At 44.2% G+C, this 17,148-nt stretch overlaps 1 protein-coding gene across 1 annotated transcript; it reads right to left on the bottom strand.

Annotated features, from left to right (window-relative positions):
* Positions 1 to 3,175: 3,175 nt before the first annotated feature.
* SENP2 (SUMO1/sentrin/SMT3 specific peptidase 2) lies at positions 3,176 to 16,152 on the bottom strand. The gene is made up of 10 exons (XM_009870322.1): positions 16,099 to 16,152; positions 14,922 to 15,025; positions 13,162 to 13,256; positions 11,772 to 11,881; positions 7,897 to 8,028; positions 7,277 to 7,480; positions 7,068 to 7,147; positions 4,579 to 4,663; positions 3,778 to 3,873; positions 3,176 to 3,238 (listed from the first exon to the last, which is right to left on the bottom strand). The coding sequence occupies exons 1-10, from the start codon at positions 16,150 to 16,152 to the stop codon at positions 3,176 to 3,178; spliced, it is 1,023 nt and encodes a 340-aa protein (XP_009868624.1).
* Between the last annotated feature and the right edge of the window lie 996 nt (positions 16,153 to 17,148).

Here is a 17,148-nt window from a genome sequence, read left to right as displayed (position 1 = left end):
CCATGTTTTCCTCTACTACAGTGTTCTGTGAAAAAACAACCCAACAAGCAACAGAAAAAGATGAAAAGAGAAATATATCCAGCTAACAAGAGCCTGAGCTTGCTGTCCAGTGCTTTCTTTTGAGTGCCTTTCATTGGTCATGGCCAAGCCCCGTGGGAGGGGGGGGGTTCCCCCATGGCTCCCCCATTTCCCTGCCTCTGGGCAGCTGGAGCCCTGCTGCTGGGCAGCAGGGGTGGATGGAGGTGGGTTGATGGTATTTCTTTCTTGGGGGGGCAAGGGGGAGAAATGGGTGTTGGCAGGCAGTGCCAGATACAGCTTTACCGGGTCAGCGGGGGAGGTGTTGCCTTCACGAAGCTGTCTCTCCCCACACTAAACCATGATCCATGTCTCACCAGTTAGTTAGCAAAGCCAAAGCCATGCTGTGACACTGCTGTGGCATCACGTGGGGGTTGCTCATGGATGCCATGATAAGGGAACCCTGCCACGGTCCCTATAGCAACAAGCCACAACACTTGTCAAGGCCTTTCCCCACCTACAGCACAACCATTTGCAATAAGGGCATCAGTTTTCATGTTTGCTCCCCCCATCCAGCCCCAGGTGGTGGGGCACGCACACAGCTGACAGGACTGGCATGGCCCTGGGGCAGAGCTCTGCTCAGCAGCAGCGTAAGGCTCGGTGTGACCCAGACTCAGTGTCTGAGCCCCACCACATCCTTCCTGTGAGGAAGGACCGCATCACAGGGCAGAGCACATCACAGATGCGCAAAGGTGGATGACAAGCATCCCGCTGCTCAGGGCAGCAGCTGGGGGAATGCAGCAATACTCACACTGTACGTCGGTTTTCCTGTCAGCACAGGGAAGTGTAGGCTCATCACAACCAAAAGGCTGTTTACTAATGAGAAGGGAGGCCCAGATCCTGCACACAACTGCCCACCCAAGGCACAGGAGTCAAGAGGCTGTTTATCTCCATCGGGTGTTCTCAAAGCACATAGGGCCCAAAAAACCAAACCACAGCTGAAGGGCCAGAGCCCACAACATGACCTTGCAGACAAAGAGGATAATGACTCGTACAATTTCCCCACCATCTCGGGCAAGGCTTTCAGCAGCCACAAACACCCGGGCACTTCGCTGTGATGGGCAGCCATCAGTGCAGGGGTTGCCTAATGGCGGTTGGGTTTGTGCAGTGAAGGCCCCAGCTGGCTGCACGTCCCTGTAAGCTGTTTGCAGCAGCAGCATCCTGGTCATCCATCAAATATCCAAGCCCCTGCTGCTTAAGGGCCATGCACAAGGAGAACCTGGAAAGCATCCTTGCACCCCCAGCCCCTCTGTAGGTGTGGTTGTGTTGGTGTTTCTCCTCTCCGCCAAGGGAAAAATTCTGCTATTGTCACTAGCAGACTGCAGGAAAGGATACTTAAAAGCATTCAGCTGCTGGGTTAACTAGCAGCTGAAATCTTTGAAGGCCTCAAGGATCCAGGTACAATTAAGTATCTCATGCAAGGAAGTACAACAGATTATCTTTGTAATAGTTCTCTCTTTGGAAAATCGCCTGGATTAAGCTAATTAGTTTGAAAGCAAAGATTGATGCAGCTGCTGACCTGCAACACAGATAAACCACCTTATCAGCTTTCCCAGGAGAGCAGATCTTCAGGTAAAAAGCAGCCCCCGTGAAGGCTGACTGTGCCCAACAATGACAGAGAGTATGTCCCCAAAATCACCATGGTCCTCCCAGAGCCAAGGAGAGGAGACACCTTGTCACCAACCAGGAACCACCTTCACTTTAGGGTAAAAATGCCATTACAGAAACAATCTGTCATGGCTGTTTAGACAAGCAGTCCAACACGTTGCATCCAATCCCGTGATGCAATGGCAAATGAAAGACCTGAAATCTTCCTCCAGTTCTGCAGTATAACATAAAGGGAAAAAAAAATCCAAAACAAAAATAAACAAACCTCACAAGAAAACCACTAAAAACCCCACAAACCACCTATATTATTTAAACACCATGTTTAAACAGATCTACTTCAATCTGACCGTAACAGACTGAGAATTCACACAAGCTCATCCTTTGGCAGATGGTGGAGGCAGTACCCGTGGCAGAGTAGGGCAGTGACACTGATCCAGCAACACCACTGAATTGCCAGGACACGTGCAAGGCCGCAGCACACTGCAACACTGCATGGGGACACCCACCGCAGCTCGACAGGTTCCAGGACCAGACAGCCCCTGGTCACCAAGCTGTGCACGCAGCATCTGTGTGTCTTACTGAGGCGTCCAGTAAGTTACCCCAAAGAGAAATCTGCTTGGGCACTACTGGGACTGTGTGTGCTCATCTCGCTGCTGGAAGACATCCTGACTGCCCCTTCAGAATTCAGTGTCAAACCCAGGGAGGCTTTTTTGCTCTGATATTCATCTTCGTTACAGTCTTCTTCCTCGTAGATTGTAAGTGAGTGAAAAAACACAGTGATACCTCAAAAGTATTTTAATTTAAAAAAAAAAAATCATCACTCTTACAATACAGGTAGAGTTTCATTCCAGACAGGCTTTTTATATAACTTACATATTAATTTCAATAAAAAGAAATAAATACTTCTCTTTTCACATTAGATATCACCCCGGAGACAGAAAAAAAAACCCCAAAACAAAAATAACAACCCCATCTTCAGGGGCTTCACTATGGATTTGTTAACAAATAAATACAGAAAATACATTCTTTCTATGGTTGTCACAAATCCAGTTTTAGGAATCGAGATTGCAGATATTCCAGAACCAGAAGAAAATTCTCCTTGAGGAAACAGTAGCTAAGCACATTGTCCATGGGAAGGTTAAGTCCAGCCAACACAGTTGTTACCACCACCACAGATGAGAGTCCATTTGTTCAAAACGTGGCCACATGTGCTGCGAGGGATGAGCATCCATCTCGGTGACAGAGGGTTTGTTCTTAACCATTCCCTTGGCGAGGTCACAGCAATCTTTCTGGCTTGCACTGCAGGTGCTTTAGCTAATTTCAAAGAGAGTTACTGTCTCCAAAACAGGGGGGGTGGAAAAAAACTAAAACAACTTCATAGCCAAACGATGAAAATTCATGTGCCTGCTGCCTTTTCAAATAACATACTAGAAAAATAATTAAGAGTTAGTCACCCCAAGGTGATCACAGTGTTACTCCAATAGTGCATGTCTCACAGCAGCTGCTGATGAAGTATTTCCCACACCATCTTCTTGCGGAAGTAAGGCATGTGACTCTGAAAAAAAAAAAAATCCATTAAATACAAAGTCATGGCAGAAAGTGGCAGAAATTATACAGAAACACCCAGTTAACTCTTTAATATGAAGTTCCTGTTAAGAACTGTCAGCACGTGCCAGTTGGGGACAACATGGGTTTCACCCACACAGCTCATATGAGGTTGACAGGACAACCCAACAAAAGCAGATTGACTTGACTACACAACAGCTTACAAACACTTTTATTAAAAGACCACTGTGCTGGTGGAAAAAACCCAGTGTTTTAACTGGTCAAAGGGTGAGATACAAAGGCCAGATAGCACAAACCAACTGGCTGCAGTGTCTTGTGCAAGAGGAATCTCACTGGTGCAGCTAGGAAGCAGATACCAGACTCTCCAGGATGGAGAACGCAGCTCTGCCCTGCAGAGGCCACCTTCAAGTTCCAACCCCAGCACCAAAACTGGAGAGAGGGACAAAACCTCAACTCCTGCCCCAGAAACAAGGTACAGCTGGAGCCTAACTTCCCTGTCTCTTGCTGCTGTTTATAACCTTCACTCACCTGGGTAAAGGTTAAAGGTTTGTCCCTGGAGACATAATCAGCATATTTGCACAGAAAGACGCCACAGTCACTTCCATTCAGTTGTTGGGGGATTTCCTAAGAAATGCAAAGAAGATGGAGAATTTTCCTCTATCTTACAATAAAAAAGAAGCAATTGGCAAGTAGCACACATTACCCATAGCAACAACACACTACCTAGACACTTGTGAACCTACTTGCAGAACCCATTTACCACTCCCAAAAAACAAGGAATAGGCCCAATTAACTGCACATCATCCTTCTCTGCTTCCTTTACTTGGATGCTACAATCCAAATCTTGGTAGGCTGATAAGGGATAGCAGCCTTCCTCCCTGCAAGGTGTCTTGAGGTTTGCACAGTGTCATGTTTCCTAAATTGAGTCTTTAGAGAGTACTTTTTACTATTAACTTGTTGAGAAACATCAGCTCAACCCTAACCCTTGTCACATGCCATGATTTTTGCTCCAGACAAGAAGCCTTCATTCCCTGACGATAGCTAAACAGGTGTTCGAATGTGCCTTGCGAGATGGGGCAAAGGCAGATTCATCTCATGTGGCAGACTAATTAAAAGAACAGAAACTATCAACCCAGCAAGGAGACGCACTGCTTAAAGATTTCATCCCAGCATGGTATCCTGGTCCACCTGCAAGCTAGAGGTGGTACCATGAGAACATGAGATGCTTATATGGCCCTTCTCTAAAGGCTTAGACTTGTTAGACAGTGTGAAGACTTTTGTGATAAATAGTTACAGTTCACATTTCAAATCCAAGTAGTGCTCACATACGTGTGACTCCATGCTGTGAAGAGTCCACTCTGAAGAACTCAGCTCCAGATTTCTTTTTTCCTGGCTTTCTTCTTGCAGGTATTTGCTATTTAAAACAAAACAAAATCACTCTTCAGCTCTGTGATTTAGGCAAAAAAAAAAGGTGCTGAAGAACCACACAATGGATGGCAGGATAGTAAAAGGTTCTCAAGGCAGGTGATTTAAGACACTTGGGAGAAGAAAAATCCAGACTCTAAATTTACAAACACAGTCAAAGGCTGTGAAATAATGGTCAGAAATAAGACGAACAATTCCAACAGAGACTTCCACAAAAGCACAAGCTTACTGCATAGTAGAGGTCAAAAAAAACCCCAATTAGACATTATCAGAAGAGAAACAGAAAGAAAACAAGCAAGGAACCATAATCATAGAATTTTTAATTGTTTGATTTGGAAGGGACCTTAAAGATCATCAACCCCCCTGCCACAGACAGGGATACCTCCCACTAGACTCAGTTGCTTAAAGTCCCATCCATCCTGGCCTTGAACACTGCCACGGAGTGGGCTGCCACAGCTTCCCTGGACAACCTGTTCCACTGCTTTGCCACCCTCCAGAAAACTATCTCTTCCTAGTATCTTATCTAAATCTACCCTCTTTCAGTTTGAAACTTATCCTATCACTACACTCTCTGATATAGAATCCCTCCCCAGCTTTCCTGTAGCCCCCTTTAAAGTACTGGGAGGCTGCTATAAGGTCTCCCTGAAGCCTTCTCTTCTTCAGACTAAACAGCCCCAACTCTCTCAGCCTGTCCTCACAGGGTAGAGGCTCCAGTCCCCAATCATCTTCACAGCTCTCCTCTGGACCCACTCCAACAGGTCAATGTCCTTTTTATGTTGGTGGCCCCAGAGCTGAACCCAGCACTGCAGGTGGGGCCTCACCAGAGCAGAGCAGAAGGGGCAAATCACCACCCTTGACCTGCTGACCTCACTTCTCTTGATGTAGCTCAGGATGCTATCAGCTTTCTGGGCTGCGAGTGCACACTGCTTGCTCATAGTCAGTTTTTCATCCACCAATACCCCCAAGTCTTTCCCTGCAGGGCTGCTCTCAAGCCACTCGTTGCCCAGCCTGTATTTGTGCTTCAGATTGCCCTGCCCCGGGTGTAGGACCTTCCACTTGGCCTTGGTGAACTTCATGAGGCTTGCATGGGCCCACCTCTCCAGTCTGTCCAGGTCACTCTGGATGGCAGCATGTCTACTGCACCACACAGCTTGGTGTTATCAGCAAACTTGCTAAGGGTGCACCTGATCCACTGTCCACGTTGCCAACAAAGATGTCAAACAGCACCAGTTCCAATACCACCTTCTGAAGAACACCACTCATCACTGGTTTCTAACTGGACATCGAACTGTTGACTCTTTGAGTGCGACTGTCCAGCCAGCTCCTTATCCACTGAGTGGTCCATCCATGAAATCCACATCTCCAATTTAGACACGAGGACGTCATGTGGGACCATGTCAAATGCTTTGCACAAGTCCAGGTAGATCACATTAGTTGCTCTTCCCTTATTCACTGACGCTGCAGCCCCATCATGCAAAGCCACAAAATTTGTCAGGAATGATTTGCCTTAGTGAAGCCATGTTGCATTAAGGGGTTTTACTACTTCTGCACCAGCAGCAAGAGCATTCAACGTGGCTGGCTTGCACAACAGGAAAATCTGCGCCCGTTACATTGGAGGTGTATGCCATGCCAGCTGATACCTCTGGAAAAGCTTGCTACAAGACATCTGTCTTGAATGGGAAGGTCAAAACCACAAATAACACACAGGCAGGAAGGACATGAGGCTGAGGCAAGCTGGATGGATATACAGGGGCTTTGTTTAAAACACTGAACACACTAGAAGAGGTACAGATGGACTGAGGAGTGTGTTACATGGCTCCCTGCAGAAGAGAGGATGAACATTCTAGTATGAGGGGAAAAGGTCTCAATACAAGAAAAGGATAAAAGAGCTAAGCAGAAAGGGTAAAATTATACGTATAGCTGATCACCAGTAGGGGTGTATATACTCTAGGACATCAATATTCCCGAGTTGAATTCAGAAAGTTCTTCAAGAAGAGGGGGTTTCAAAGCTCTTGTGAGACTAAGATCCTTTCACAGTAAGCCAAGTGTTTCGAAACACCGGCTAAAAATCATCCCTCTCATCAACTGCCCAGTTTTACTGATTACTAACAAAGTCAGTACGTGTGTGTCACTAGGCTACCATCTATTTGATGATGACGCTTTGTCTGAGCATCTAGTGGCAAGGAGGTAGACTCCAAGCATCCAAGCCCCTGGGTGGAGGGAACAATGTGAGACTCGATAAGTAGTCAATGTCACACAACTCATGGCAAGTGAATAAAAGTGTTCTGTTTCGCATATACAAAATGCAAAACTTGCAGTCATATTAAAGAGACAAAATCCCAAAACCTCCTCATAATTCAAAACATAAAAGCACTGACTGAGCAGTTACTTACAATAAAGTTTGACAAATGTCATCTCGGTTTCGTCCAAATGAATCAAAGTAAGTGATGGTCTTCTTTCTGATGTCTATGACCTATTATTAAAAGGTGAACTGTTAGACAAAGGACAACCTTGTCCTGCACACAGACACCAAAACCTAAATGACCTCTCCTGTCAGATTTTCCTCCCTATTCTGTTCTAATAAAAAGTCAGTCTGACTCACCACTAGTGTCCAGTGCACTCCCAAGTGAATGGGCACTAAGACGAGGTCTTGCTTGAATAGATCCACGCCTCTGGTCCACCTTGTTACGGCTTTCTGCCCCTCAGATTTTAGTTTAGGGTAAAAGAAAGTACTAAACGCATGGACCACTGGATATCCTTCTTTCTTACTTCTTTCCATCAGAAGACTCATGTAGAAATTAATGACCTGTACCACAAAAAGTAAACTTGAGATGTAAAGTAAGATACCAGCTTAGCAAAAGAAATCAACAGCACCACATCTTTGCTGACCACCCTGAAGTATGCAGCTGAGAGAATTTCAGTGTCAGTTGCTGTTGTGAGCATTTTGCATTCAGTTGCTTCTGCACCTTGAGAAAAACACCTGTCACCCACTCCAACAATCTAGACTAACTCCTGGAAACTGCATAATACCAAGAAGTAAAGGAACTTCCAGGAACACTAGACCCTGAAGTACCTAAAATAAAAACTGTCCAGATATTTCTAGGCTCTGCAGTAGAGGTCACCAAATGCCTTTGAAAGGACTTGTGTAGACAGTGAAGGGGCGTTTTTAAAGCAATGAAGCAATGCTGAATCAGAGTATCATTGTGCTGCAGCTAGTTTTACCTCATCATTTAGCCAGCAAAAGTCTGTTAGAGTCCGAATGTCATCCCGTGTGATCTCTAGTTTGAAGGCACTGCTGAGAATCTCATCGTGGGGTCCTGTGCCAAGTGCAGCAGCAATCTCTCTCTCCATGGCCTGAAACGAAGATTTAAATGGAGAAGGATTTGTGAGTGGGAAAAGGCTGAGCACGATAACCTCCGGGGAGCTTTCAGCAGAAACAAAACCTGTAAATCAAACTCAAGTGACAGAGGAACTGGCTTTGCCAGCATTTTGCGAAGTTAGTAATAGCACTCTTTTGTTGGTTGGTTTGTTCCAGCATCCTAACTTTGACCTTTAGAGTGCAGGTTGCCTTCAGCTTGTGTTCACAGAGGAAGCTGATAGAAACCACGTGGACCAACACAACATGGACACTCTAATGCAGCTGGGAAATGAACAGAAGTACAGCAAACACCTTTCCCACGGGACGATGCAGCCCTCACAATACCAAGGTTTCAGCCAACCACAGAAGGCATTCTCCATAGCAAGGCAGCTAAGTCAGGAGCCTGAAAGAAGCTGAATCTAGGGGACTTCAAAGGGAACTGAAGTAGCAGGAAAGCGGAAAACTGAAGTAGCCAGACTGGAGTCAGGCAATCAGGAGTCCAGGGTGTGCATGCAATTGGTCACAACGTGGATGTTTCCACCTAAGCCTGCTTCAGGAAAGCAAATAAACCATTAGGCCTGTTAGTATAAAAGACTATCATCTGCAACAGCATCTCCTTGGCTGACTCTGGGATAGCAAGGTACGAAAAACACCTGGTTCTCCTTGTACTGGGCATCACTCTACAGACTGTCAACTCTGGATTTGCTAGCCCTTTCCAAATCAGTCTTCGGTGGGCAGAAAAGGAGGTGCTCAATTAGATCAGCATGACCACATCTCTGGAGAACAAAAACAGCCCAAATTCATACAAGTAGGGGAACCTGAACTCGAACTGCCTGTTGAACAGCACAACTGAGGTAACTCCTGTGACCACTGTCACATGCAGTGCAACTGTGCCCATCCATGACTCTCCGAGATGCTGACATCCACAAGGTGCTCAGGCATCCCCAGTCAATGCAACACCATGGATCAGTAAAAGCTTATTTTTCAGGTTCTACCTCCATGGCAGGACAGGTTAAGAGGCAGAGCCAATGCAACTGCATAAATCAGGTTGGCACTGTTCTGGGAGACTGTTGTTAAATTTGGACTAATTTTTGTCCTGGGCACAGAAGCCCAAAAAACCCTCCAGTTGGCACAACTCACAGAGTGTGTGTGGCACCATAAATCCCTACAACGAGATTAACTGCTGACCTTTGCACTGTGAAGTCACAGCCATAGACATTCAGAAACAGGTTAAATGAAAATTCTGAAGATTTCAAAAAGCCTCAAGAACCACCTATAACAGATGGAACTCCTTGCAGCTGTTCCACAGCATTCTGTTTGGCCTAACAGCTAGCATACCTTTGTGAGTGGAGGAAAGCATTCTGTTTTTCCTGAGCTTTCAAACTTATCTTCTCCCTCGTCAATTATACATACTTCTTCAGAGAAAACAGGTGACAGGTATAATTCGAAAAATGGCTCTTCTGAAGTCTCAGCTCCATATGGTCTCTGTTGGGTAAAAGGACATTAAGCAAGCAAGCACAGACTTGTTTGCTACGGGATAGTGCAGAACACCTTGCTCATGCAATAAAACTGGAAGGGTTTTTGTACACACATCCAATCCACAAACTCCAAAGGTAACTTTTTGTTGATGACTGTTCCAACTGTGCCCCCATGTAACGCTGCACTTGGAACTAAAGGGAGGCATGAGAGGCAGAGTGCTTGTTTGGCGTGATCTAGCGTCAAGAACTCCAGCAAACTCTCCACCTATCTTGATGTAGGTATCAAGTTGAGATTGAGATTAGCATTTCTGACTCCCATAACACAAATTTTATTGTTGATCTAAGTCCTGACCAGAGCTGAAAGTCAAAGAGTTGTACTTCCTATTTCACAAAACTAGAGAAGCCTAAAGATACCACAGTTCAGCTTTGCAGATCAATTAAGTCTGTGCACTAAAGACTTTGAAGCTATACTCAAACATATTAAAGAGGAAGAATAAAAACACATAGTGTCTAGAAACAAAATTAATGGCAGTGGGAAAGCCTTTGTGATAGTACTACTCAACTAATCATGCTCTTGCTTTCCCTGGGAGAAACAACTGGGACAAATACATGTATTGTTGAGTCAGCAGGGTAAAGTGAAGAGCCCAAAAATTTCTGATCACAAACAGCTGCAGTTTCCTAAATAGTAAAATAAAGAATAACACAAGCTTACCCTTGCAATGGCTTGCTTTGCTGGTCCTCCCTCTTCAGGAGAGTTTTGTGCTGGGGTGTTGTGCCTGCAAGGAGAGGAGAAAGAGAGAGATGTGAGCTGTGTGTCAGTATTGTTTCATGTAATCCTCAAGAATTCACCTTCTGGATAAGAAATTGACTTTTTCAAGGCCAATTTTGACTAGAGCCTCAGTTGCATGGGACAATATCATCCCAGCTTCCAGCATCATTCTTTTGCAGCAGCAAGACTGGGACAGAATGAAGAGCCAGGAGCCTCGCAAATTGTTTTCCACCTAGATTTGCAAGATTCCTTTTGTTTCTTTTTATCAGTTTCCTCATTTGGAAAATAGTCAAGCAAGTAGGTGATCTTCTGTCAAGTGCTTTGTGATCTTCCGGTGATCAATACCGCATGCCTGGTGTTATATGGCAATAGATAACATGAACATCTGCAACTATACTTGCATCCAAATACAGTTAGCTTATGGAAACTAAGACCAACAAATGGAATTAAAAATGGGACAGCTCCAGGATGTTGACTTGCCTTTTATAGGCTAGTCAAGAGCACAACTATTCCCATTTGGAGAGCACTACCGTTAAAACCACATAGAATCTGCAGAGCAACAAATACACAGACATTAAAGTTATCTATATATGCCCCTTCTTCATAAACAAGAATCTGTATTGACACTAAAGATCTCCTTTGCAGGAGTGAGACCTACAACAGATTTTTATGGTATCCTATACTCGTGCTTGAAAGACTTTCAGTCCAACATGGTAAGAGTAGGTATCACAATCCTTGTCAAATGACTTCAGTGAATAGCTAACTCTGCAAAAGGAGGCAAGGAAATGTTCCTTTTATTTGAACCCATCATACCATGTCAGTGATTTCACTTCTTTTTCTCCTCTTGAGCTTACAGGAACTGGTGACAACTGAAGCCCAGGAACAGTGCTGCACAGCACTAGTGTACAAAGCGCTACCGAACAGGACTGCCACAGCCCAATCTCTCTCTGCTCCCATCTACGCTTTCTCCTCTTTCATGTGAGTGTAGGTCATTGCAGAAAGACATGTGCATCAGACTGCCACACAGAATCTCTCCCTGTAGCTACACTTCCTGCACCCAAAAGCCCATTTCCCTCAACATCACCAAGCCGTTGGAACTTATAGTCCTGCCAGCTCAGAATGCCAATACCAATGAGTACACTGGTCTCTCCAACAGACAGACAACCCAAATGTAGGCTTCCTTTTTCACCCCACACTCAAAACCTGCAAGTCACAAAACCCACCTCAGTCCCACGGGGCTTTACACACTCTTGTATCCTTCTGCTTAGGATCCTAGCTCTCAAGTGAAATAAATGAAATGTCAGCTCATTAATGGCTTGGCAGAAAGACACTCATGAGTGAAAATGGATTCTGCAAATCCAAGGACAGACAACTTGGTACAGCAGCCACTCTTGCCCTCACTGGCTCTTTTCAAACAGAAAAGGACCCAAAAACCACAATCCCAGCACAACCCTGCTTGTCACACAGCACAGCTCTCGCATGAGAGCCGTACTTGAGGGGCCACTGGCTTGCAAGCAATTCCAGAGCCACAAGCTAGCTGCTCCTCTTCCACAGCACTGAGATAGTAAATAGGATTTGTCCTCTTCTGGACACTACTGGAGGCTAAAAGAGACATGCACCCAGCACCAAAAGAAACAAGAGCCATGATTAGAAGAGACTTTACCTGATTGTATCCCTCTGCTGTGAGCAGGGTGGGCTGCAAACATCTGCACAATTGATACCTGCACAGGAAAGCAGTCGCATGAAAACAAGCAGTCAACTTTCAATTGCCATCTCATGTACAGATAAATACAAAGGAACTTTTAATTACGACTGTTTGGTTAGGAACTTTGAATTCTGGCAAACAGTGTGAACTCTAAATACCATGTGCAAGTGTATGAGATCTGAAGCAGAGCATTTAGTAAATGCTTTAAATCCTAGATCGCACACTTCACTAAACAAGTGATTTGTACAAAACCAGATGCTCCTCCAGGCTCAGGAATATCTTGTCATTCACCATGACAAACAAGCTTTCCCCAAATTCCAGCACCTGCTCAGAAACAATTTCAAAACCCATATGATTGCATAGTAAAGTCACAGATCTGTAAAAAGAAGTATTGCTGAACAATTATTTCAGTAATGAACTGGGGAAAAAAGGACTAGGATGATATTAAACATATACATATGAACATATTGTACTGTAACACACCACTGGTACAAAAGAAAATTGCTTGTCAGCAAAGCAGTTTAACTAGCCCACTCTGTAGAAGACAGCTCAGGTCACCTTTGGTAGTTAGATGACTTCAGCTCAGTAAAGATGACCTACAAAGAAAGCTAATTTGCTATCCATAGCGGTACTGTGCAGTGAGCTTATCTGCTTTCAAAGCTCTATCATAGAAATAGCCATGTAGAACATTAAGAAGGGATTAAAGAGTGACATATAACCATGACTCTAGGGTTAAGAAACTCAGTAATGTATCACTCTCACTTAGTACAAACACCTAGATGCTACGACGTTCTCTTGTATAGTCCAGAGCTAGATCTGCAGCTACAAACATCACTGGTATTGTAATGTCCTCAAGTACAATTTGAAACCAACTTTCTCGCTTCCACAAAAACTTTACAAAGCCATTGCAGCCCATCACTAGCTGTGGTTTGGGGAGGGGTGTTTCCCGCTTTTAGTTTTTCCCTTTTCCTTCCAGAGAAAGCTAACTCCATTCTAAGAGCTGACATGTATAAACATGCTGGCTAGTAAATAGTTCCTTACAAACAGACAGTGATTAACAATACACTAGCACTGACAAATCTTTCTAGAATCATTTACACATTTGAGACTTAAGGGAACATCATATTTTGAAGTCTACCTACAAAGTGGAACAGCTATGAATCATGGGGATACTCACTGGTCCTCAGTGTCATATGTGGAGAGACATCTCCACGTTTTTGGCCATCCAAGTGACTCACAGTCATCACTGGTTCCTTTGAGACAGCTTGAACACTTTGATGCAGCAATAAAAAAAAAACAACAAAAAAACAGAGAAGAATCACAATTTTTAGATGTATGGTACTCGTTATCAGCACAAACCAATTTACTAGAGAGGATACCGTTTATCCACACACAACTGTCTACATTAGAGTTGGAACCAGTCTCCTACACTGGTTTCATGACAACAGGCCAAGGGCATTTTCACGAGGAGGCAGTTGACTTTGAGAAGCTCAGCTACTTTCAACCTGGACACATCGATGATATAGGAGTCAAATGTTCTGCCACTTCAGAATTTCACAAGAGACTGATCAATTATGAAATTTGATTCCTTTACCTTTGCATCATCAAATCACTGGCTTTTTTGGTTTTTCCTTAAAAAGAAATATTCTTGCCACATTCTACAAATACCTGGATTAACTAGAGGAGGCCACTTTATTTGATGGGACAAGACAGCAGACATTACAATCATCCGTGACCAATTCTTGTCAAATGATTTATCCAAGATTACAGTGATGCTGAGAACACAATGACCGCAACACACACACTTCTGGGACGTTTTACTTCAGATGTGCTCTCTCTGACCTCAAGGACTGCATGTTCATGAGCTGCGGAAGCACTTCAGACACATTCCACAGCAACACTCTCTGGTGTAGCTCCATCTGAAAGGAATCTGTTTCACATGCTCCAGGTCTGCTCTTGAGGTAGGAGCCATACCACAGTCATCAGTGACTGGGGCACTAGATGACAAAAGCAGAGCCCTGACCCACCCCAAAATGCTCCTGACAGTGCACCAAAAATGACAGGAGATACTCTTTTGCACATCATTGTCACGCAGCAGAATGTGTAAACATGAGATGCTGCAGTCATGTGTTTATCAGTTTTCCAGCTGTGAAGCACCAAGTGGAGACTGGGATTCTTCTAAGCCTTGGTAGCAACCCCTCCAAGGCATAATTATTTCACTAAGATCATGGCATCTATTGCTTCTGTGGTTTTTACTTGTGTTGTTAAATTTGTGCAATCTCTTGACAGAGTTCTAAGGTAACAAATCCAGTTGTCATTGGTAATAGATGAATCAGCAGTACACACAAAGTTCCCCTTTGCAGGTTGCTTTAGGAACTGGAATTCTACACGAGTGGTACTTTGTAAACTTTGTGTACTGCAAAGAAAAACTCTGCAAGAATGCCTGAAGGAGGCAGTAAGAACAGAGAAAATTCTGGCATTCCCCGTGCTTACCTCAATTTTCACATTCTCATATAAGACAGGATTCCTGACTAAGGAAAAACTCATCAATTGCAAACAAGAGGAAGCTAGATTTTTATAATAATGCCACAGAATAACCAGTGCTGTGCAGTTTTATACTAGAACTTAGATTGCCAGCACTAGAATTACATACCACCTTTCTGAACACAGGCACAAGAAAGGAGTAACAAAAGCAAAACGCAGTCATATCAACAAAAGGATAGGGCCTCTTCAATATACATTCAGAGAATCTTCATGCTTCATTGCAGGGAGCTGAGGGGGGTGTGTCTGTCTTTTAAAACTTAGTTTGCCCCAACACCTGCCCTGACACACTGTCCAGAATCTGAGAGCAGGAAAGATTCTTCCATGTACAACAGCTAGACATTTTTTTTTTACTTTTAACACCAAACAGTTAACAGTTATTTTTCTTAAAATTACTTGCGGAAGCTTCTCAGATGTGGATTAGGGCAGCTTCCAGGATATTTTTCCTTTAGTAGTTGCAAATGTTGTTTGTATTTCTCCTTTTCTCCTCGTTGAACATCCTAGCAGAATGGAGGAAAACCCAACAGATTAGAACCACTGCATGTGAAGCAAATATTTGTCACCTGGATATAGTGAGGACTGCACAGGCTGTTCCCAAAATACTGGCACATTATTCGGGTTTACTTTAGCAGAAATTCCCACGCCTTCACTTTGTGAAGCCCTGCTCTAGAAACTTATGTCCCACTGTAAAGCTCAACAGTCCCACAATCCTTTCCTCAAGTGGGGGCCTCTTCTCTTCAGCTGTGCCCTGTTCCTCTTGCATAATCATTCCAGCTAACATGCATGCCTGTCAATATACACAATGATTGGGTGCTGTGAGTGCCCAGTGTATCTTAAGTGCACTCCACAGCTTGCCACGGTCCGCTTCTCCAGTACTTTGGTGTAAGTTCTTCCCCCATGTAAGCTAGGTTTATTGGGAACTTTCAAAAGTTGCTTCAGATACTGGAAGGACAAAGAAAGTCCTCTGGGACAGTTCTGTAAGGAAGGGTTAGCAGCAACAGAGTGGTTTTTGGCCTACATTATACTTCTAATGTTGCTATGTAAAGACCACAGTTGAGCTAGGTTAAGGACAACAGTGAAGCTGCACTTACAAGTAAAACTGGCTGGAGGTGTTCCCCCAGCACACCATTTCGTAGAATGGTTTGATTTGGAAAAGACCTTAAAGATCACCTACTTGGAACCCCCCAGTCATTGGCAGGGACATGTTCCACTAGATCAGGTTGCTCAAAGCCCTGTCCAACCTGGCCTTGAACACTTCCAGGGAAGGGGCTTCCATAGCTTCTCTGAGCAACCTGTTCCAGTGGCTCACGATCCTCACAGTAAAGAATTTCTTCCAGGAAAATGGTTTAAAATTCCATCTTTTGGCAACAAAGCACTGCTCTGCTCCATATGATGGAACCATGTATGGAATCATATTCCATATGATAAATGTAAAGGCAAATAAAATGCTATACACTGACTTTCCAGAAGCATCCCCTCATTAACTACACCACTGAGCTGTTACAAACTGCCATTTTAGCATTTAAATACAGGTTTGTTTCATTTCAAAAGATCCCTTTCTCACCCAGCATACCTCTTCAGCAGTCCTCCCCATTTTGCTGGTTTCTGAAGTTGTGAATTCTGGCATACTTAAATTCCTTTAAAGTGAAAAAAAAAAAAAACCAACAGCTTTAAAGCTCCTTTAAACTCCTTTAAACGCTTCAGCATTAAGGTGCTGCCCGGAAGAGGTTTAATGTGGTGTTTGTCATCCTTGTTTGTGCTAAAAATATCAACAGCAAAAGAAATAGTAAAGAGAACATTCACATATGCACCTCCTGATTCAAGCTCCACCAGCAACTACTTTGTAAAGCATGTATATAGTGATGGAGACAGACATGAGATGTTTACAACCTTTACATGAAGGTCTGCTGTCTTCATCTGGCTAGTTGGAAAGAAATAAAAGTGAAAGTCAGAACAAGTTGTTTGATCTGCATGTCACAACTGGACTTGGAGGCACATGTTATATCCATAGCAGTCCAAGCACTGAGTCAATACAGAAGACTAAAGAATCATGCAGCTGTGTTATTCATACCACCCAACCCTCTGCTTTTCCAAAAGGTAGTGCACTGGCACTAAGTGTAGCTGCTGCTTTCCTCACAAAATCCTTCTGGCACAGACCTCTGGAGACCATCTGGTGCAAACCCCTGCTCAGGCAGGGTCAGTCACAACACATTGCCCAGGATCATGTCCAGTTGGGTTTTCAAACATCTCCAAGGACAGAGATTCCACAACCTCTCTAGGTAACCTGTGCCAGTATCTGACCACGCTTAGAGTAAAAAAAAATGTTTCCTGAAGTTCAGGTGGAATTTTCTGGTTTTCAGTTTGTGCCCATTGCCTCTTGTCCTGTCAGCGGGCACCACTAAGAAGAGTCTGATCTCTCTCCTCTTCAGGCTGCCCAGAGAGGTTGTGGAGTCTCCTTCTCTAGAGACATTCAAAACCTGCCTGGATGTGTTCCTGTTGGATCCTGCTTTGGCAGGGGGGTTGGACTAGATGATCTTTTGAGGTCCCTTCCACCCCCTAACATTCTGTGATTCTCTCCCTTCAGATCTTTATACACACTGATAAGATCCCTCTGAGCCTTCTC

Source organism: Apaloderma vittatum, unplaced genomic scaffold (genome assembly GCF_000703405.1).
Source record: "Apaloderma vittatum isolate BGI_N311 unplaced genomic scaffold, ASM70340v1 scaffold5955, whole genome shotgun sequence".
In the NCBI taxonomy this organism is placed as follows: domain Eukaryota; kingdom Metazoa; phylum Chordata; class Aves; order Trogoniformes; family Trogonidae; genus Apaloderma; species Apaloderma vittatum.
Note: the sequence above shows the minus strand (reverse complement) of the source record. Positions and strands in the feature narration are given on the sequence as shown.